The sequence below is a fragment of the Microcaecilia unicolor genome, chromosome 10 (genome assembly GCF_901765095.1).
Source record: "Microcaecilia unicolor chromosome 10, aMicUni1.1, whole genome shotgun sequence".
In the NCBI taxonomy this organism is placed as follows: domain Eukaryota; kingdom Metazoa; phylum Chordata; class Amphibia; order Gymnophiona; family Siphonopidae; genus Microcaecilia; species Microcaecilia unicolor.
In genome coordinates, this window is record NC_044040.1 from 11,406,569 (window position 1) to 11,430,580 (window position 24,012).

General features: G+C 45.4%; 1 protein-coding gene across 3 annotated transcripts in view; it reads right to left on the minus strand.

The window, feature by feature from the left end:
- Nucleotides 1–12,207: 12,207 nt before the first annotated feature.
- The window catches only part of LOC115478935 (F-box DNA helicase 1-like), an 87,833-nt gene continuing 76,028 nt past the window's right edge, over nt 12,208–24,012 (minus strand). For all 3 annotated transcript variants that reach the window (XM_030216593.1, XM_030216594.1, XM_030216592.1), the window contains 2 exons: nt 15,932–16,063; nt 12,208–13,049 (listed from right to left, as the gene is read on the minus strand). In XM_030216593.1, the coding sequence (XP_030072453.1) occupies nt 12,879–13,049; nt 15,932–16,063 (303 nt within the window). In that variant the 3' untranslated portion in view covers nt 12,208–12,878. The remainder of the gene's footprint in view (nt 13,050–15,931; nt 16,064–24,012) is intronic.

Sequence of the window (24,012 nt, forward strand, 5' to 3'; positions counted from 1 at the left end):
ATACTTATTTCCACCACTGTAGGTATTGCCATACTGGGACAGACCAAAGGTCCATCAAGCCCAGCATCCTGTCTCCAACAGTGGCCAATCCAGGTCACAAATACCCGGCAAGATCCCCAAAAAGTACAAAACATTTTATACTGCTTATCTCAGAAATAGTGGATTTTCCCCAAGTCCATTTAATAATGGTCTATGGACTTTTCCTTTAGGAAGCCGTCCAAACCTTTTAAAAACTCTGCTAAGCTAACTGCCTTTACCACATTCTCCGGAAATGAATTCCATAGTTTAATTACACGTTGAGTGAAGAAACATTTTCTCCAATTCATTTTAAATTTACTACTTTGTAGCTTCATTGCATGCCACCTAGTCCTAGTATTTTTGGAAAAAGTAAACAGACGCTTCACATCTACCTGTTCAACTCCACTCATTATTTTATATACCTCTATCATATCTCCCCTCAGCCACCTTTTCTCCAAGCTGAAGAGCCCTAGCCACTTTAGCCTTTCCTCATAGGGAAGTCGTCCCATCCCCTTTATCATTTTCATTGCCCTTCTCTGCACCTTTTCTAATTCCACTATATCTTTTTTGAGATATGGCGACCAGAATTGAACACAATATTCGAGGTGCGGTCGCACCATGGAGCGATACAAAGGCATTATAACATCCTCATTTTTGTTTTCCATTCCTTTCCTAATAATACCTAACATTCTATTTGCTTTCTTAGCCGCAGCAGCACACTGAGCAGAGGGTTTCAACTTATCATCAACGACGACACCTAGATCCCTTTCTTGGTCCGTGACTCCTAACGTGGAACCTTGCATGACGTAGCTATAATTTGGGTTCCTCTTTCCCACATGCATCACTTTGCACTTGCTCACATTAAACGTCATCTGTCATTTAGACGCCCAGTCTCGTAAGGTCCTCTTGTAATTTTTCACAATCCTCCTGCGATTTAACTACTTTGAATAACTTTGTCATCAGCAAATTTAATTACCTCACTAGTTACTCCCATCTCTAGATCATCTACTATAATAAAACTCACTCTCAACGTTCTGAGGACACTGACGTCAGTGATGCCAAGCCCTGACTTCCTTCAAAAAGGTTCGAAGGTTCGTAGTGGTGAAGCCACCAAAATCGCTCCGGGCCCCGCCGTCGAGGGCAGAGCAATGGCAGAACAACAAAGGGGTTGGCAGGGAGGGAGGCGGGGGGGGGGGGGGGGGGGGGAAATCGCTCCGGGCCCCGCCCTCGCGTCAAACGTCATGACGTTGTGGGCGGAGCAATGGCAGAACAACGAAGGGGTTGGCCAGGGAGGGAGGGAGGGGGGGTGTTGGCGACGAAAACCTTGCTAGCGCCCATTTCATTTGCTCTGAAACGGGCCTCTTTTACTAGTTTATAAATATGTTAAAAAGCAGCAGTCCCAGCACAGACCCCCTGGGGTACCCCACTATCTACCCTTCTCCATTGAGAATATTGACCATTTAACCCTACTCTCTGTTTTCTATCTTTTAACCAGTTTTTAATCCACAATAGGACAGAACCTCCTATCTCATGACTCTCCAATTTCCTCTGGAGTCTTTCATGAGGTTCTGATTTTAATCGCAGTTCACTAAAGCACGGGGGTAACGGAGTAGCAGCAACAGACCTAGATTCATCATATAACTATATAAATCAGCCAAGATAAGTGGATTTATTTACTTAATATTGACATCACAGCTGACCACAGCACAGTAGTGTGTTTCAATGAGAAAGGGAGGCAGGAAGGGTCAGTGCTGTGATGTTTGATGGCTGTTTGCTAACTCCGTAACATATGGTTATTAGGCACAACAGCATAATACTGAGCACTGCAGATAAAAAATAATTTTTAAAAATTAAACACACTAAATAAGATATAGGAGCATTTTCTGCAATTGTTACATTGATTAAATGTTAACTGCCAGGCCCTTGACCATTCTTCTAACTTTCGGAGATCCCTTCTCATCGTTTCTACTCCCTCCAGGGTATCCACTCCATTGGCTATCTTCGTATCATCCGCAAAAAGGCAAAACTTTCCTTCCAACCCTTCAGCAATATCTCTCACAAATATATTAAACAGAATAGGCCCCAGCACCGACCCCTGAAGAACCCCACTGCTCACCATCCTTTCCTCCGAGCGGATTCCATTTACCACCAACCCTCTGCCACCTGTCGGTCAACCAGTTTCTTATCCAGTTCACCACTTTCGGTCCTAAGTTCAACCCTTTCAGCTTAATCACGAGTCTTCTGCGGGGGACCGTATCAAAGGCTTTGCTGAAATCCAAGTAGATTACATCTAGCGCACGGCCTTCATCCATTTCTTTTGTCGCCCAGGCAAAGAAGTCAATGAGATTCGTTTGGCAGGATTTTCCTTTGGTAAAGCCATGTTGCCTCACAGGAATGAAACAAGGAACATACATATTTTTTTTTAGGAAACTTCCAAAGACAGAAAACAATTACTTTATATTGTAAAAAAAAAAGAAAAAAAAAAAGAAAATCCACTAAAAATAAACTGTTTTGGGAGGAGCCTGTGACATGTTCCAGCAGGTTATTAACCTAAAGAAATGACTCCATACACATGTATTACAGAGCATTGGGCCAGGCACTGGTTTCATGGGACAGTATGGCACTACCTGGCAATCTGAGCAGAGTGACCAAAGACTGCACAGGAAATGGATTACCCATCCCTCTCATACCTAAAGTGAGACCCTGCCAAGATGGTGGACGGTCAGCATGTATTGTGGACAGAATTACTACTACTTATAATTTCTATAGCGCTACTAGACGTACGCAGCGCTGTACACTTGAACATGAAGAGACAGTCCCTGCTCGATAGAGCTTACAATCTAATTAGGCCAGACAAACAAGAGATAAGGGAATATTGGGTCAGGCTGAGTCTCCATGTCCTGCAAGAGATGCATTCCTAGATCCAGAGGGGGAAAGCTGAGCCTGGCTGTGCAAAATTAAAGATGTTAAAGCCATTTGAATTTTTTAACGCTGGGAGCAGCCCTTGGAAAAGAAATCACGGACCTAGGCCTCTGAATGGAGGAACACTCTGAGGATATTATAACTTTAGGTAAACAAGGGAGTGCTTTTAAGGAAGATACACAGGAGCTAGCTTTGAAGCCAGAGCATTTGTAAAATAGATCCGGCTGATGCAACATACGGGTCGAGGTGTTCCTGAACTACCAGGGCATGCCAACTGTGAGCAAGTTATACAAAAACTATCTTCTTATTTGCTTGCGGAGGATAAGTACATAAATATTGTCACACTGGGGCAGACCAAAGATCCATCAAGGCCAGCATCCTGTTTCTAACAGTAGCCAATCCAGGTTACAAGAACCTGGCAGAAACCCAAAGAGCAGCAACATTCCATGAAGAACTGCAAAGAATAGCAAGATTCCGGAATCCTAAAGAGTAGCAAGATTCCACGTAGAACCCCAAAGAGTAGCAACATTCCGTTCAGAATCCCAAGTACATTAAGTATTGCCAGACTGGGACAGACCGAAGGTCTATCAAGCCCAGCATCCTGTTTCCAACAGTGGCCAATCCGGGTCACAAAATAACAGAAAAGCTCAATACATTTTATATTGCTTGGGGATTTTCCCCAATTCAATTTAATAATGGTCTCCCCTGACCAGGTGGACATTGGGCACCTAGATCTATTGACAAAGCCCCAATATAGCACAGCAGGGGATATTGTGGCATGCTTTCAAAATTTCAAGGTAAAAGAAGCTGCACTAAAACCAGCTTCTTTATGGGATACTGATGGGACTCTCTTTATACCAAGATGTAGCTGCAGCCATGCTGCGTCGACGAACAGAGTTCTGCTATTTGACTGCCAAATTATAGGAAGAGGGCATCGGATATCATTGGCACTTCCCGTTTTCTCTTACCTTTACTAAGGGTGGCCAGCTATATCGTATTAAATCTAAACGAGAAGTGCTGAAATGATTTCCAGTGGACAATCACGAACCCCACCTGATAAGGTCCAGCACACGCTTACTAAAATCTGGAAGCATCCCGAGTGACAGCAGATTTCCAATGGCAGAGGACATCACCTGCAACGCCAGAGCTGTTCGACTGCCACCGTCTTGAGGACTGACGGTAGAGCCTTGCTGGAGTTTAGTTATTTTTTCTTCTCCTTGGCTACCATCTTGAGGTTGTTTGTGGATCCTTTGGTTACTTGCCGTCTGTTGACTTTGTGTCTTGCAGATGGGTAGCTGTGTGCTACCTCAAATGAATTTTTTTTACATATTTTGGTATACAGTGGTGGAAATAAGTATTTGATCCCTTGCTGATTTTGTAAGTTTGCCCACTGACAAAGACATGAGCAGCCCATAATTGAAGGGTAGGTTATTGGTAACAGTGAGAGATAGCACATCACAAATTAAATCCGGAAAATCACATTGTGGAAAGTATATGAATTTATTTGCATTCTGCAGAGGGAAATAAGTATTTAATCCCTCTGGCAAACAAGACCTAATACTTGGTGGCAAAACCCTTGTTGGCAAGCACAGCGGTCAGACGTCTTCTGTAGTTGATGATGAGGTTTGCACACATGTCAGGAGGAATTTTGGTCCACTCCTCTTTGCAGATCATCTCTAAATCATTAAGAGTTCTGGGCTGTCGCTTGGCAACTCGCAGCTTCAGCTCCCTCCATAAGTTTTCAATGGGATTAAGGTCTGGTGACTGGCTAGGCCACTCCATGACCCTAATGTGCTTCTTCCTGAGCCACTCCTTTGTTGCCTTGGCTGTATGTTTTGGGTCATTGTCGTGCTGGAAGACCCAGCCACGACCCATTTTTAAGGCCCTGGCGGAGGGAAGGAGGTTGTCACTCAGAATTGTACGGTACATGGCCCCATCCATTCTCCCATTGATGCGGTGAAGTAGTCCTGTGCCCTTAGCAGAGAAACACCCCCAAAACATAACATTTCCACCTCCATGCTTGACAGTGGGGACGGTGTTCTTTGGGTCATAGGCAGCATTTCTCTTCCTCCAAACACGGCGAGTTGAGTTCATGCCAAAGAGCTCAATTTTTGTCTCATCTGACCACAGCACCTTCTCCCAATCACTCTCGGCATCATCCAGGTGTTCACTGGCAAACTTCAGACGGGCCGTCACATGTGCCTTCCGGAGCAGGGGGACCTTGCGGGCACTGCAGGATTGCAATCCGTTATGTCGTAATGTGTTACCAATGGTTTTCGTGGTGACAGTGGTCCCAGCTGCCTTGAGATCATTGACAAGTTCCCCCCTTGTAGTTGTAGGCTGATTTCTAACCTTCCTCATGATCAAGGATACCCCACGAGGTGAGATTTTGCGTGGAGCCCCAGATCTTTGTCGATTGACAGTCATTTTGTACTTCTTCCATTTTCTTACTATGGCACCAACAGTTGTCTCCTTCTCGCCCAGCGTCTTACTGATGGTTTTGTAGCCCATTCCAGCCTTGTGCAGGTGTATGATCTTGTCCCTGACATCCTTAGACAGCTCCTTGCTCTTGGCCATTTTGTAGAGGTTAGAGTCTGACTGATTCACTGAGTCTGTGGACAGGTGTCTTTCATACAGGTGACCATTGCCGACAGCTGTCTGTCATGCAGGTAACGAGTTGATTTGGAGCATCTACCTGGTCTGTAGGGGCCAGATCTCTTACTGGTTGGTGGGGGATCAAATACTTATTTCCCTCTGCAGAATGCAAATAAATTCATATACTTTCCACAATGTGATTTTCCGGATTTAATTTGTGATGTGCTATCTCTCACTGTTACCAATAACCTACCCTTCAATTATGGGCTGCTCATGTCTTTGTCAGTGGGCAAACTTACAAAATCAGCAAGGGATCAAATACTTATTTCCACCACTGTATATGCCTGAGCTAAGTTTTTTTTCTTCCTGTTTAATGATGCGATAAGCTTGACTTAGATCTGCTGGTTGGATCTTGGGGGAGAGGGTGGCTGCTCATTTCCTTTCCCTTTTGATACTACTCCTAATGGGGTGAGGGGGGAAAGCTGAGTGTTTTATAAGGGGGTTCGCTGGATGGACAGATAGGGTTGGAGAGGGTGGGGCAAGGGATTAGATGTAAGATTTGTTACTCTAGATCAAAGGTTTGGCAATGCAATGGCATGGTTATGGGGTTGAACGTCTCATTTTCAGCATGTTACGCCTATACTCCGCTTAGTTGCCTATTCAGTTTATAGAGTGTTATTGCTTGTTTGATTCATCAAGTGTTGTATTCTGATCAAGCTCCATGGTATTTTAAAGAGGTTATTTTTGTGTATCAACACTCCAGATCCTTGCAATCAGAGAGTGCGATGTTATTAGGTACTGGGAATTTACACTCTGTAAATTATGCTTGTAATAAGTATTACTCAGGTATTGCAATATCAAGCACTGGGGGTTCCCCAAGTCCATTTTAATAATGGCTTATGGACTTTTCTTTTAGGAAGCTATCCAAACCTTTTTTTTTAACCCTGTTAAGCTGACTGCTTTTACTACATTCTTTGGCAATGAATTCCAGAGTTTAATTACATGTTGAGTGAAGAAATATTTTATCTGAAAACTCTGTATTGCAGGTCCACAGGTTTGGAATGCATTGCCTGGGATTTTAAGAATGTGTGCCAGTATGGCACAGTTTCACAAGCTTTCAAAGACACCTCTGTTTGTGAAAGCATGGGGTTGAGATTGCTGCGTTGATAAATATATGAAGAGTTGTTTTGTTTGTGACATTATTGTGTCTGTTTTATTGTGATCCACTTAGTTGTAAGCGGAATAGAAATGTGTAAATAAGGGAGAGGGGATGGGACTTGATATACTGCCTTTCTGTGGTTACAAAGCATTTTACATAATGTATACAGGTGCTTATTTTGTACCTGGGTTAAGCAGCTTGCCCAGAGTCACAAAGAGCTGCAGTGGGAATCGAACCCAGTTTCCCAGGATCAAAGTCCGCTGCACTAACCACTAGGCTACTCCTTCCCTAGCAACATTCCATACAGAATCTCAAATAGGGAAAGGAAAATGGAACTTGATATATTGCCTATGTGGTTTTTGCAGGTACTTATTTGTACCTGGGGCAATGGAGGGTTAAGTGACTTGCCCAGTCACAAGGAGCTGCAGTGGGAATTGAACTCAGTTCCCCAGGATCAAAGTCCACTGCACTTACCACTAGGCTACTCCTCCACTAGCAACATTCCATGTAGAAGCCTGCCCTTGCAGATCAGCAACGCGGCCGCGCAGGCTTCTGTTTCTGCAGGATGTCAGACTCGCAGAAACAGAAGCCTGCGCGGCCGCGTTGCTGATCTGCAAGGGCAGGCTTCTACATGGAATAGCAACATTCCATGTAGCATCTCAATAGTAGCAACAGAATCTCAATAGTAGCAACATTCCGTGTAGAATCTCAAATAGGGAAAGGAAAATGGAACTTGATATATTGCCTATGTGGTTTTTGCAGGTACTTATTTGTACCTGGGGCAATGGAGGGTTAAGTGACTTGCCCAGAGTCACAAGGAGCTGCAGTGGGAATCCAACCCAGTTCCCCAGAATCAGAGTCCGCTGCACTAAACACTAGGCTACGTACGTGCAGGCCGTCAGACTCACAGAAACAGAAGCCTGCGCTGCCATGTTGCTGATCTCAAGGGCACGCCTCTACATGGAATGTTGCTAGTGGAATAGCAACATTCCATGTAGAATCTCAAATAGTAGCAACAGAATCTCAATAGTAGCAACATTCCATCTAGAATCTCCAATAGTAGCAACATTCCATGTAGAATCTCAAATAGGGAAAAGGGAACTGGGACTTGATATACCGCCTTTCTGAGGTTTTTGCAACTACATTCAAAGCAGTTTACATAGTATATACAGATACTTATTTGTACCTGGGGGCAATGGAGGGTTAAGTGACTTGCCCAGAGTCACAAGGAGCTGCAGTGGGAATTGAACTCAGTTCCCCAGGATCAAAGCCCACCGCAGTAACCACTAGGCTATGTTGATCTGATATAGCAAGGTTTGTAGCGCTCTAGAAATGTTAAGTAGTAGTGCACTATTTATTTATTTTTTTTTGGGGGGGGGGGGGGGGGGGGGGGTTTATGACAGAAGTGAAATTTATATCTGTTAAATGTTAGAGGGCTGAATTCTCCTTTCAAAAGACAATGTTTGTATATAGGGAGCTCTCACGACTTTCAGCCTCGGTGTGCTTTTTACAAGAGATCATCGTTCTCCAAAGATGTCAGTTTAAACATAGAAGAACACCAGTCTTCACCCACACACAACACAGCGAAGATGACACAAGAATATGGTCTTGAGACAATGTTTAAAAAAATCCATATTTATGGTGTAGCTCAAAAGACTTGACACAGCCGCGTTTCGGCCAACTGGCCTGCCTCAGGAGTCTTTACAGTCTTGACTATGGAAAAACCACCATGTGTCAATATACTACCCAATAAAAATCGATGCTCGAACAACAGCGTCTTGAAAGACTGGGTTAACGTGGGAGCCTTTACCGACACCTCAATGGGTGGTGGTGGTAAGGGCTCCTCCCCCCCCCCCCCCCCCCCCCCCCCCCCCCCAACTAGCCATGCGGCAAGTGCTTTACTTGCTGCACGCCCATTTTCTGTAGGAATGTGAGACTTCCCTTTTACCAGCTGCGGTAAAAGGGGGCCTTGGCGTGAGTGAAAACCACATGCCGATGCCAGCGCAGGCCCCCTTTTTGCCACAGTTTGGTAAAAGGGAAGGCACCAGCATCTTAAGGTTTTTGGCGTTTTTTTTTTTTTCCCAAATCGTGCGCTAATTTTTCCATTAGGACGTGGGCTTAACATGGATGCACTTACCACCTCCTATTGATGAGGCACTAATGGGCAGATGATCAGAAGCAAACCCAGGCGCTAGAGACCATTAGCGCTGGACTAGCGCCTACATTTGCCTGCGCGACCCAGGATCAGAGCTGGCAAGCGTGTGAAACAACAAACTCGCCAGTTCTGACCGCTAATTGCATGTAGATGTGCATCTCCCACATTCCTCCCTTATGATCAGTGGGCAAGTGTGAATGAAAACAAGCTTGGTTGTGGCAGGATGTGATTTTAGCTTTCTTTCCTCGTTCACAGGGAATGTTCTGTTAAAATTACAGGCAGATTTATTTAAAATATTTATAAACTGCACTATCTGTATTTTCTAGGTGATGTACAAAGCAACATACATAACATTTAAAGAGAAAACATTTACAACAAAATACAAATTCAATTAAAAAAAACCAATAAAAAGATATAATCAGAAACCCTAACCAAATGAAATAAACCAGGTCAAAGCAGGGTGGAATATGCAAGGGTTATGTGATAAGGAATTCCTAGCCGAGCTGTCAGATCTGTCTATTGTTAGGAAGAAGGTGGTGGACATTTGTTATCCAGGGCGCTGGACCTCCTAAAGGCAGTTCTTCAACTGAAGTGGCAGAGTGCAGACAGGAAATGTTTCATTTTGGGGCAGATGGATACGTTTCCAAATCAAGACTGCAATGGATCATGCTACGAACCTTGTTAAGCCTTTTCATATATGTTGAGTTGCTGTTTCTTTTCCCATTATATCCCAAGGTGTTGGGGCATATAAGTATTTAAGGGTAAGTTAAATGGGGTAGTGACTGAAGTATGAGTATTGTTACCTTTTATCCTTAGAATTTGTTGGACACGTTCCTGGAAGAAAAGCCCATAGTCTTGCTATTGAGATGGATATGGGGGAAGCCACTGCTTGCCCTGGGAACAGCGGGATGGAATGTTGCTATTCTGCCAGGTATTTGGGACCTGGATTGGCCATTGTTGGAAAAAAAGAGAGTCCAAAATCTCCCGCAAAAAAACAACAAAACAAGCGGAAGATATCCAGAAGGACCAGACTGAAGCCACAGATGTTGGAAACCAGAATAATTTATTACGACCCAACACGGTCCGTGTTTCGGCCGAAAAGGCCTTCTTCAGGGGTCTTCAGACTGGCTTATACTGGTATTCCTCCAAAAAGGATCTCACAAAAGTGAGACGATCGCCCTCATTTGTCAGCACAAATCCTCCTGACATCATGAAGACTTGGTGGATTGACCTGGTGGGTGGATGTCAGGAGGATTTGTGCTGACAAATGAGGGAGATCGTCTCACTTTGGTGAGATCCTTTTTGGAGGAATACCAGTATAAGCCAGTCTGAAGACCCCTGAAGAAGGCCTTTTCGGCCGAAACACGGACCGTGTTGGGTCGTAATAAATTGTTCTGGTTTCCAACATCTGTGGCTTCAGTCTGCTCCTTCTGGATATCTTCCGCTTGTTTTGTTGTTTTCTTGGCCATTGTTGGAAGCAGGATACTGGGCTAGATGGACCACTGGTCTGACCCAGCGTACAGTGGTGGAAATAAGTATTTGATTCCTTGCTGATTTTGTAAGTTTGCCCACTGACAAAGACATGAGCAGCCCATAATTGAAGGGTAGGTTATTGGTAACAGTGAGAGATAGCACATCACAAATTAAATCCGGAAAATCACATTGTGGAAAGTATATGAATTTATTTGCATTCTGCAGAGGGAAATAAGTATTTGATCCCCCACCAACCAGTAAGAGATCTGGCCCCTACAGACCAGGTAGATGCTCCAAATCAACTCGTTACCTGCATGACAGACAGCTGTCGGCAATGGTCACCTGTATGAAAGACACCTGTCCACAGACTCAGTCAGACTCTAACCTCTACAAAATGGCCAAGAGCAAGGAGCTGTCTAAGGATGTCAGGGACAAGATCATACACCTGCACAAGGCTGGAATGGGCTACAAAACCATCAGTAAGACGCTGGGCGAGAAGGAGACAACTGTTGGTGCCATAGTAAGAAAATGGAAGAAGTACAAAATGACTGTCAATCGACAAAGATCTGGGGCTCCACGCAAAATCTCACCTCGTGGGGTATCCTTGATCATGAGGAAGGTTAGAAATCAGCCTACAACTACAAGGGGGGAACTTGTCAATGATCTCAAGGCAGCTGGGACCACTGTCACCACGAAAACCATTGGTAACACATTACGACATAACGGATTGCAATCCTGCAGTGCCCGCAAGGTCCCCCTGCTCCGGAAGGCACATGTGACGGCCCGTCTGAAGTTTGCCAGTGAACACCTGGATGATGCCGAGAGTGATTGGGAGAAGGTGCTGTGGTCAGATGAGACAAAAATTGAGCTCTTTGGCATGAACTCAACTCGCCGTGTTTGGAGGAAGAGAAATGCTGCCTATGACCCAAAGAACACCGTCCCCACTGTCAAGCATGGAGGTGGAAATGTTATGTTTTGGGGGTGTTTCTCTGCTAAGGGCACAGGACTACTTCACCGCATCAATGGGAGAATGGATGGGGCCATGTACCGTACAATTCTGAGTGACAACCTCCTTCCCTCCGCCAGGGCCTTAAAAATGGGTCGTGGCTGGGTCTTCCAGCACGACAATGACCCAAAACATACAGCCAAGGCAACAAAGGAGTGGCTCAGGAAGAAGCACATTAGGGTCATGGAGTGGCCTAGCCAGTCACCAGACCTTAATCCCATTGAAAACTTATGGAGGGAGCTGAAGCTGCGAGTTGCCAAGCGACAGCCCAGAACTCTTAATGATTTAGAGATGATCTGCAAAGAGGAGTGGACCAAAATTCCTCCTGACATGTGTGCAAACCTCATCATCAACTACAGAAGAGGTCTGACCGCTGTGCTTGCCAACAAGGGTTTTGCCACCAAGTATTAGGTCTTGTTTGCCAGAGGGATTAAATACTTATTTCCCTCTGCAGAATGCAAATAAATTCATATACTTTCCACAATGTGATTTTCCGGATTTAATTTGTGATGTGCTATCTCTCACTGTTACCAATAACCTACCCTTCAATTATGGGCTGCTCATGTCTTTGTCAGTGGGCAAACTTACAAAATCAGCAAGGGATCAAATACTTATTTCCACCACTGTATGTTTCCATAGGAGACAACATTATCCAAATGACTTTTCTTTTCGTTTCCTTTTCCTTGCCTACCTATTTGATTAAATTTGTAGCTATATTCCTTTCCCTTCTTCCTCCCACTGTCATTGTACTGATTCATTAGTTCATTGTAAGCCGCTTAGGGGCTGCTTTATGTGGTAATAGGCGGGGTATAAATGATCTAAATAAATAAAGAAACATAAGACTCAAGAACATTTTAAACAGCCTATTCCCTACTGTTTAGCACAAGCTGCCGTTTACAGTATTTGTTTGATTCTTATCTAACTATTCACCACAGCTCACGTTTGAGCATAAGTTACATCATACACCGTTTTTAAAAAGTGTTCTTTTAATGCACGAGATAAAACCATAAAAAGTCAGATATTACAATGTACAGTAAGACTCCATGCTAAGGACTCGCTTATAATAAGCTAATCCATTTTTTTTCACACGTATTAGATTAACTTATTTTCTTTTCTCAAGCCTTAGTGGTACTCAGAAGCATATGACACATATGTTTGATAACTCAATAAAATTAGGACCAGCCAATCTGAAGCTTACTGGCACCTGGCAACCTACCAATGAAAACTGATAGCAAATCGTTTTATGGTGGCTAGTAACCACAGGATTTCCGTTATGGTGTTGAATACCTCCGTGGATGTGGCCGCTAGCCAAAAAAAAAAAAAGTTTTAATGCTCCCAATTGCCAACAGGAAAGGTGTTCATCCGTGACCTATAACCAGTGCGTACTTTTATCTAGCGCGAAGGACCAGAGGGACTGGCCTTTTACTACTGTCCCCCGCACTGTACCTTCTAGAAACAAAGGTGCAATTTCCCTACAGAATCGATGGCTCTGAAAAACAAAGGGAGAGGTTGGGCCTTATGTCCCGTGAGATGTTCAGAATCTGCAGGCCTCAAATCATTTCCAGAAGTTGTGCGACATGCAGTGGGATCACTAAGTTTTCTATGGTGAACTCCATAGATTGTACTAATTCAGGAGTCGCTATTAGGTAGGTCATGGGACCAAGCCGCTGCTGAACACAAGCGTGACAAAGATAACCCCCTCTGTCTTCTTTCTTGTCACTCTGCAAAAAAATGGGACACAAGCACTGGATAAATATCAAGAGTCACAAAAAGAGTAAATCATTCACTTCTTTCAATACACTATCTGCTTCCCAAAACCGACATAAATTGTACTAATCTTTTTAAATAAAGGCGTCCATTCTGTAGTGGTAACCATTTGCTCATTCTGGGGACAAACTGCTTAACAGCATTAAGAAAGGGAGAGCATTGCATTTTTCAAACAAGACATTGGCGAAGAACAATTCAGCATCATAAAATCAAACATATAAATGGCAAGTGACTGACTCACCTGCAAATGCGCAGTAGAGACTTCCCTCTCTGTCCCGCCCTCGCGTCAAGATGCGATGATGTCAGAGGGCGGAACAGAGAGGGAAACGGAGTCGGATTGTCGGACGCTGCTGCTGGAGCCTGGAAACAAACATCGTGCGCACCAACCTTCACCCCCCCGCCACCGCTCCCGCCCCCCTCCGTATCGGGCCCCCTGCACTGACCTGACAGCGCCTCTCACCTCCGTGTGGAAGTGCTGCAGGCAGCAGCAGAGCGATCTGCTGCTGCCTGCAGCGCTTTCACACGGAGGTGAGAGGCGCTGTCAGGTCAGTGCAGGGGGCCCAGCACGGACGGGGGAGGGAGCGGCGGCGAGGAGGGTAACTGGAAATCTCGCCCGTTTTAACGGGCTTAACGGCTAGTCATTACATAAACTAATAAATCACAACTGAAGTTTATCCACAAATAGGTGGGTTAAAATGACATAAATAAATGTTGTCAAGGCAAGTTTGTATGCTGTCAGACCGAAAGCTATTTTTCTCCAGTTAATATGCAAAAGAACGGCAAGCAGAGGTGTGAGGCCAAGAGAACTTTAAGGCGAAACTAACAGGACTTAAACAGTACAACACTCCATGGGGTAAAACCCAGAGCAAAAGAAAAATCCTTAATGGTCCCTAGTCATTTCTGCAGCACTGTGAGTAAAATGCCCAATCCCAAAATGTGACGATAGGCTTAAAACCCCTGAATCAGCACTTCAGCACATCTCAATTCAAAGGCAAAAAACAAAAATCACACAGCAGCAGGATGAAAAGGGGAAGTGGACAGTGTGGGGGAGGGGGGGGGAAGGAAGGGCGGTGGTTTAATTTTAAAATGATTCTATTACATTCTCTTGCTTCTAAAAACATGGAAATGAAACCGTGGGAACTCTGGACTGGAATAATTGATGCCCAGGAGCCTCCAAACAGGTATTAATGCAACACAGAGAAAAGAGCAGCGTGAGTCCTCCAGGAACAGAATATCTACTGTACCTGAATATACACATTTGGGGCTTGCAGGTGGCATATAAGAAATTAGGACTTGTGTTTGCAAAGGCGCATTAGCATTTTTAACGTACGTTAATGGATGACACGCATTAAACGCTAACACACCTATAGGACTGTATTGGTGCATTAGCCTTTTATGTTGAAATCATTTTTATTGATGACCACAAAATTCCAAATGCCATGCAAACAGCATTTAAACATTTATCACTATACAGCTTCCTTCGTTCCCACTACTAACGTCCTTTCTAACTGCTCCCAACCATCCCTTCCTTACTACCTCTCTCCCGTCCCCCCCCTTCTCCAAGTTACAGCAGTAAGGCCTGGAGGACCTGGGCTTACCGGTTCAGGTTACGGCTCCGCACCACCGGTGTCAATGTGGCCCAGAACCACTCGCAAACCCACTGGAATCGGATTCCTCTGTCTGAATTTATGTTTTTTATTCCCAATCGTTCCATTGTCAGCAGGTGTTATCATCTGTGCTCTCCAAAGCGATGGAGGCACCACTGTCGAATCCAGCCAGCTGAGGAGAATTGCTTTCTTCCCCATCAGGACAGCTCATTTCAAGAATCCAGACAGGCCGGGGGCTCGTGGCTTTGCTATTTGGAATCTGTCCAGCAACAATAGTGCTTTAGCCTTTAACACACCTTAACTTTAAAGGCACGTTAAAAATGCTTAACGCACCTTAGTAAACATATCCATAAATATAGGTACATATAAGTACATAAGTATTGCCATACTGGGAAAGACCAAAGGTCCATCAAGCCCAGCATCCTGTTTCCAACAGTGGCCAATCCAGGTCACAAATACCTGGCAAGATCCCAAAAAAGTACAAAGCATTTTATACTGCTTATCCTAGAAATAGTGGATTTTCCCCAAGTCCATTTAATAATGGTCTATGGACTTTTCCTTTAGGAAGCCGTCCAAAACTTTTTAAAACTCCGCTAAGCTAACCGCATTTACCACATTCTCTGGCAAAGAACTCCAGAGTTTAATTACACCTTCAGTGAAGAAAACTTTCTCCGATTCGTTTTAAATTTACTACATTGTAGCTTCACCGCATGCTCCCTAGTCCTAGTATTTTTGGAAAGTGTGAACAGACTGTCTTTCTTCTATGTTTGTGCAGCGCTGCGTACGCCTTGTAGCGCTATAGAAATGTTAAATAGTAGTAGTAGTGGTAGTACCCGTTCAACTCCACTCGTTATTTTATAGACCTCTATCATATCTCCCCTCAGCCGCCTTTTCTCCAAGCTGAAGAGCCATAACCGCTTTAGCCTTTCCTCATAGGGAAGTCGTCCCATCCCCTTTATCATTTTCGTCGCCCTTCTCTGCACCTTTTCTAATTCCACTATAACTTTTTTGAGATGCGGCGACCAGAATTGAACACAATATTCGAGGTGCGGTCGCACCATGGAGCGATACAAAGGCATAACATTCTCATTTTTGTTTTCCATTCCTATCCTAATAATACCTAACATTCTATTTGCTTTCTTAGCCGCAGCAGCACACTGAGCAGAAGGTTTCAGCGTATCATCGACGACGACGCCTAGATCCCTTCTTGGTTTCCAAGGAAGACTTACATAGGTGACGGGCAACTTCTTCATTGCCAGCATCGATTCCTCTGGCACAGTGTTCCTGCATTCTGTGATGGCACAGATTCCTCCCTTTTCTTTGAACAGGCTGGTCTTCAGCTCCGGCCTTAAGAAATACTCCTAAAAGGTGACAAAGCAAAGCCTCCAGTGAGCCGAGGGACGGGCATTACAGAAACACCCAGCCACCATAGTTTTACACAGATAATAGGCACAAATTGTGAGGCTATGTAAAAAATAAACACACCCACGCGTATAACGTACGCTAAACCAGTTTATTATTTCTAAGACGTGCTAATTGCCAAACTAACACATTTGTTTTTAAGTGCTTTTCTTTTTAGGTTCTTGCAGACATTATGACTGCACATAACCTGCAAAAAAATCTAAATTGTTTTAAAACCAAAGTGTGCTAATTTCACTATACCGGTGTATAGCGCAGGTGTGCTATACACTGGTACAGCATACCCAGACATATAGTGCGCGGGGGGTACACGTACGTTACACGCATGTAAATACAGTAGATCTCAGGTTCTGAACTGAATTTCCAACTCCCCCTCCCTATAAAAAAAAACAGGTTCCAGTAAACACAGACAGACTACTTACTACTACTTAACATTTCTAGAGCGCTACTAGGGGTTACGCAGCGCTGTACAAATTAATAACTAAGGACGGTCCCTGCTCAGAAGAGCTTACAATCTAAAGGACGAAATGTCAAGTTGGGGTAGTCTAGATTTCCTGAGTAGAGGTGTTGTGATTAGGTGCCGAAAGCGACATTGAAGAGGTGGGCTTTGAGCAATGATTTGAAGGTGGGTAGGGAGGGGGCCTGGCGTATGGGCTCAGGGAGTTTGATTCCAAGCATGGGGTGAGGCGAGGCAGATGGTGGAAAGTGAAATTGTTTACCTGCAACAGGGGTTCTTGGGTACACAACTGACTTCAGGTGATAGTGCAGATACGGAAAAAGTCTTCGAACTCAAAAAAAAAAATTTGGAAGCTTTTTCTGAGCACGTACAAGAGAGCCACAACATGGCTGCTATTTATGAGTCCCTCGGTGTATATAAAGAAGTAACTTCCAGGGATGTCTCCGATTTATTCTTCTGCCTACACAGACTCCCTGCTACAGGTTAAGTAACTTGACCTTCTTTTTACGACACGCAGGATGGATCAGCCACACAAAGGGGGAGCTGTGGGTTGCTCCAATCTTGTTTGAAGGTGAATCTTGTAGGGGGAGCCAACTTAAGCTGGCCTTATAGAAATCCTTGTCCGCTCTCTAGGTGTGTACGGGTGACCATATTCCAGTTCTAAGTACTTCTTCTACTGAACTGTATACAGGAGTACAATCGGTGTTGCCTGGATGCTTTAGTCATGATCATGTTAAGCCACAGCAGCGGGAAATGCAGGACAACCAATTTGACAAAGTTAAAAATAAATAAATAAATAAATAATACTGTTTGGCATGTCACCAGACTAACTGGTAGACATGATCAAACTATCATCAAGAAATGGGAGAAAGTGGAGGAGTGGCCTAGTGGTTAGGGTGGTGGACTTTGGTCCTGGGGAACTGAGGAACTGAGTTCGATTCCCACTTCAGGCACAGGCAGCTCCTTGTGACTCTGGGCAAGTCACTTAACCCTCCATTGCCCCATGTAAGCCGCATTGAGCCTGCCATGAGTGGGAAAGCGCAGGGTACAAATGTAACAAAAATAAAATAGATACTATTGGAGATTGTACGTGGAATGTTGCTACTATTGGACATTCTACATGGAATGTTGCTATTCCACTTGCAACATTCCATGTAGAAGGCTGCGCAAGCTTCTGTTTCTGTGAGTCTGATGTCCTGCACATACGTGCAGGACGTCAGACTCACAGAAGCAGAAGCCTGCGCGGCCACATTGGTGATCTGCAAGGGCCGACTTCTACATGGAATGTTGCTAGTGGAATCTCAAATAGTAGCAACAGTGGAGGAGTGGCCTAGTGGTTAGGGTGGTGGACTTTGGTCCTGAGGAACTGAGTTTGATTCCCACTTCAGGCACAGGCAGCTCCTTGTGACTCCGGGCAAGTCACTTAACCCTCCATTGCCCCATGTAAGCCGCATTGAGCCTGCCATGAGTGGGAAAGCGCAGGGTACAAATGGAACAAAAATAAAATAGATACTATTGGAGATTCTACATGGAATGTTGCTACTATTGGACATTCTACATGGAATGTTGCTATTCCACTTGCAACATTCCATGTAGAAGGCTGCGCAAGCTTCTGTTTCTGTGAGTCTGATGTCCTGCACATACGTGCAGGACGTCAGACTCACAGAAGCAAAAGCCTGCGCGGCCACATTGGTGATCTGCAAGGGCCGACTTCTACATGGAATGTTGCTAGTGGAATCTCAAATAGTAGCAACAGTGGAGGAGTGGCCTAGTGGTTAGGGTGGTGGACTTTGGTCCTGAGGAACTGAGTTTGATTCCCACTTCAGGCACAGGCAGCTCCTTGTGACTCCGGGCAAGTCACTTAACCCTCCATTGCCCCATGTAAGCCGCATTGAGCCTGCCATGAGTGGGAAAGCGCAGGGTACAAATGTAACAAAAATAAAATAGATACTATTGGAGATTCTACGTGGAATGTTGCTACTATTGGACATTCTACATGGAATGTTGCTATTCCACTTGCAACATTCCATGTAGAAGGCTGCGCAAGCTTCTGTTTCTGTGAGTCTGATGTCCTGCACATACGTGCAGGACGTCAGACTCACAGAAGCAGAAGCCTGCGCGGCCACATTGGTGATCTGCAAGGGCCGACTTCTACATGGAATGTTGCTAGTGGAATCTCAAATAGTAGCAACAGTGGAGGAGTGGCCTAGTGGTTAGGGTGGTGGACTTTGGTCCTGAGGAACTGAGTTTGATTCCCACTTCAGGCACAGGCAGCTCCTTGTGACTCCGGGCAAGTCACTTAACCCTCCATTGCCCCATGTAAGCCGCATTGAGCCTGCCATGAGTGGGAAAGCGCAGGGTACAAATGTAACAAAAATAAAATAGATACTATTGGAGATTCTACATGGAATGTTGCTACTATTGGACATTCTACATGGAATGTTGCTATTCCACTTGCAACATTCCATGTAGAAGGCTGCGCAAGCTTCTGTTTCTGTGAGTCTGATGTCCTGCACATACGTGCAGGACGTCAGACTCACAGAAGCAGAAGCCTGCGCGGCCACATTGGTGATCTGCAAGGGCCGACTTCTACATGGAATGTTGCTAGTGGAATCTCAAATAGTAGCAACAGTGGAGGAGTGGCCTAGTGGTTAGGGTGGTGGACTTTGGTCCTGAGGAACTGAGTTTGATTCCCACTTCAGGCACAGGCAGCTCCTTGTGACTCCGGGCAAGTCACTTAACCCTCCATTGCCCCATGTAAGCCGCATTGAGCCTGCCATGAGTGGGAAAGCGCAGGGTACAAATGGAACAAAAATAAAATAGATACTATTGGAGATTCTACGTGGAATGTTGCTACTATTGGACATTCTACATGGAATGTTGCTATTCCACTTGCAACATTCCATGTAGAAGGCTGCGCAAGCTTCTGTTTCTGTGAGTCTGATGTCCTGCACATACGTGCAGGACGTCAGACTCACAGAAGCAGAAGCCTGCGCGGCCACATTGGTGATCTGCAAGGGCCGACTTCTACATGGAATGTTGCTAGTGGAATCTCAAATAGTAGCAACAGTGGAGGAGTGGCCTAGTGGTTAGGGTGGTGGACTTTGGTCCTGGGGAACTGAGGAACTGAGTTGGATTCCCACTTCAGGCACAGGCAGCTCCTTGTGACTCTGGGCAAATCACTTAACCCTCCATTGCCCCATGTAAGCCGCATTGAGCCTGCCATGAGTGGGAAAGCGCAGGGTACAAATGTAACAAAAATAAAATAGGTACTATTGGAGATTCTACATGGAATGTTGCTACTATTGGAGATTCTACATGGAATGTTGCTACTATTGGACATTCTACATGGAATGTTGCTACTATTGGACATTCTACATGGAATGTTGCTATTCCACTTGCAACATTCCATGTAGAAGGCTGCGCAAGCTTCTGTTTCTGTGAGTCTGATGTCCTGCACATACGTGCAGGACGTCAGACTCACAGAAGCAGAAGCCTGCGCGGCCACATTGGTGATCTGCAAGGGCCGACTTCTACATGGAATGTTGCTAGTGGAATCTCAAATAGTAGCAACAGTGGAGGAGTGGCCTAGTGGTTAGGGTGGTGGACTTTGGTCCTGAGGAACTGAGTTTGATTCCCACTTCAGGCACAGGCAGCTCCTTGTGACTCCGGGCAAGTCACTTAACCCTCCATTGCCCCATGTAAGCCGCATTGAGCCTGCCATGAGTGGGAAAGCGCAGGGTACAAATGGAACAAAAATAAAATAGATACTATTGGAGATTCTACGTGGAATGTTGCTACTATTGGACATTCTACATGGAATGTTGCTATTCCACTAGCAACATTCCATGTAGAAGGCTGCGCAAGCTTCTGTTTCTGTGAGTCTGATGTCCTGCACATACGTGCAGGACGTCAGACTCACAGAAGCAGAAGCCTGCGCGGCCACATTGGTGATCTGCAAGGGCCGACTTCTACATGGAATGTTGCTAGTGGAATCTCAAATAGTAGCAACAGTGGAGGAGTGGCCTAGTGGTTAGGGTGGTGGACTTTGGTCCTGGGGAACTGAGGAACTGAGTTGGATTCCCACTTCAGGCACAGGCAGCTCCTTGTGACTCTGGGCAAATCACTTAACCCTCCATTGCCCCATGTAAGCCGCATTGAGCCTGCCATGAGTGGGAAAGCGCAGGGTACAAATGTAACAAAAATAAAATAGGTACTATTGGGGATTCTACATGGAATGTTGCTACTATTGGAGATTCTACATGGAATGTTGCTACTATTGGAGATTCTACATGGAATGTTGCTACTATTGGACATTCTACATGGAATGTTGCTATTCCACTTGCAACATTCCATGTAGAAGGCTGCGCAAGCTTCTGTTTCTGTGAGTCTGATGTCCTGCACATACGTGCAGGACGTCAGACTCACAGAAGCAGAAGCCTGCGCGGCCACATTGGTGATCTGCAAGGGCCGACTTCTACATGGAATGTTGCTAGTGGAATCTCAAATAGTAGCAACAGTGGAGGAGTGGCCTAGTGGTTAGGGTGGTGGACTTTGGTCCTGAGGAACTGAGTTTGATTCCCACTTCAGGCACAGGCAGCTCCTTGTGACTCCGGGCAAGTCACTTAACCCTCCATTGCCCCATGTAAGCCGCATTGAGCCTGCCATGAGTGGGAAAGCGCAGGGTACAAATGGAACAAAAATAAAATAGATACTATTGGAGATTCTACGTGGAATGTTGCTACTATTGGACATTCTACATGGAATGTTGCTATTCCACTTGCAACATTCCATGTAGAAGGCTGCGCAAGCTTCTGTTTCTGTGAGTCTGATGTCCTGCACATACGTGCAGGACGTCAGACTCACAGAAGCAGAAGCCTGCGCGGCCACATTGGTGATCTGCAAGGGCCGACTTCTACATGGAATGTTGCTAGTGGAATCTCAAATAGTAGCAACAGTGGAGGAGTGGCCTAGTGGTTAGGGTGGTGGACTTTGGTCCTGAGGAACTGAGTTTGATTCCCACTTCAGGCACAGGCAGCTCCTTGTGACTCCGGGCAAGTCACTTAACCCTCCATTGCCCCATGTAAGCCGCATTGAGCCTGCCATGAGTGGGAAAGCGCAGGGTACAAATGGAACAAAAATAAAATAGATACTATTGGAGATTCTACGTGGAATGTTGCTACTATTGGACATTCTACATGGAATGTTGCTATTCCACTAGCAACATTCCATGTAGAAGGCTGCGCAAGCTTCTGTTTCTGTGAGTCTGATGTCCTGCACATACGTGCAGGACGTCAGACTCACAGAAGCAGAAGCCTGCGCGGCCACATTGGTGATCTGCAAGGGCCGACTTCTACATGGAATGTTGCTAGTGGAATCTCAAATAGTAGCAACAGTGGAGGAGCGGCCTAGTGGTTAGGGTGGTGGACTTTGGTCCTGAGGAACTGAGTTTGATTCCCACTTCAGGCACAGGCAGCTCCTTGTGACTCCGGGCAAGTCACTTAACCCTCCATTGCCCCATGTAAGCCGCATTGAGCCTGCCATGAGTGGGAAAGCGCAGGGTACAAATGGAACAAAAATAAAATAGATACTATTGGAGATTCTACATGGAATGTTGCTACTATTGGACATTCTACATGGAATGTTGCTATTCCACTTGCAACATTCCATGTAGAAGGCTGCGCAAGCTTCTGTTTCTGTGAGTCTGATGTCCTGCACATACGTGCAGGACGTCAGACTCACAGAAGCAGAAGCCTGCGCGGCCACATTGGTGATCTGCAAGGGCCGACTTCTACATGGAATGTTGCTAGTGGAATCTCAAATAGTAGCAACAGTGGAGGAGTGGCCTAGTGGTTAGGGTGGTGGACTTTGGTCCTGGGGAACTGAGGAACTGAGTTGGATTCCCACTTCAGGCACAGGCAGCTCCTTGTGACTCTGGGCAAATCACTTAACCCTCCATTGCCCCATGTAAGCCGCATTGAGCCTGCCATGAGTGGGAAAGCGCAGGGTACAAATGTAACAAAAATAAAATAGGTACTATTGGAGATTCTACATGGAATGTTGCTACTATTGGAGATTCTACATGGAATGTTGCTACTATTGGACATTCTACATGGAATGTTGCTATTCCACTTGCAACATTCCATGTAGAAGGCTGCGCAAGCTTCTGTTTCTGTGAGTCTGACGTCCTGCACGTATGTGCAGGACGTCAGACTCACAGAAGCAGAAGCCTGCGCGGCCACATTGGTGATCTGCAAGGGCCGACTTCTACATGGAATGTTGCTAGTGGAATCTCAAATAGTAGCAACAGTGGAGGAGTGGCCTAGTGGTTAGGGTGGTGGACTTTGGTCCTGAGGAACTGAGTTTGATTCCCACTTCAGGCACAGGCAGCTCCTTGTGACTCCGGGCAAGTCACTTAACCCTCCATTGCCCCATGTAAGCCGCATTGAGCCTGCCATGAGTGGGAAAGCGCAGGGTACAAATGGAACAAAAATAAAATAGATACTATTGGAGATTCTACGTGGAATGTTGCTACTATTGGACATTCTACATGGAATGTTGCTATTCCACTTGCAACATTCCATGTAGAAGGCTGCGCAAGCTTCTGTTTCTGTGAGTCTGATGTCCTGCACATACGTGCAGGACGTCAGACTCACAGAAGCAGAAGCCTGCGCGGCCACATTGGTGATCTGCAAGGGCCGACTTCTACATGGAATGTTGCTAGTGGAATCTCAAATAGTAGCAACAGTGGAGGAGTGGCCTAGTGGTTAGGGTGGTGGACTTTGGTCCTGGGGAACTGAGGAACTGAGTTGGATTCCCACTTCAGGCACAGGCAGCTCCTTGTGACTCTGGGCAAATCACTTAACCCTCCATTGCCCCATGTAAGCCGCATTGAGCCTGCCATGAGTGGGAAAGCGCAGGGTACAAATGTAACAAAAATAAAATAGGTACTATTGGAGATTCTACATGGAATGTTGCTACTATTGGAGATTCTACATGGAATGTTGCTACTATTGGAGATTCTACATGGAATGTTGCTACTATTGGACATTCTACATGGAATGTTGCTATTCCACTTGCAACATTCCATGTAGAAGGCTGCGCAAGCTTCTGTTTCTGTGAGTCTGATGTCCTGCACATACGTGCAGGACGTCAGACTCACAGAAGCAGAAGCCTGCGCGGCCACATTGGTGATCTGCAAGGGCCGACTTCTACATGGAATGTTGCTAGTGGAATCTCAAATAGTAGCAACAGTGGAGGAGTGGCCTAGTGGTTAGGGTGGTGGACTTTGGTCCTGGGGAACTGAGGAACTGAGTTGGATTCCCACTTCAGGCACAGGCAGCTCCTTGTGACTCTGGGCAAATCACTTAACCCTCCATTGCCCCATGTAAGCCGCATTGAGCCTGCCATGAGTGGGAAAGCGCAGGGTACAAA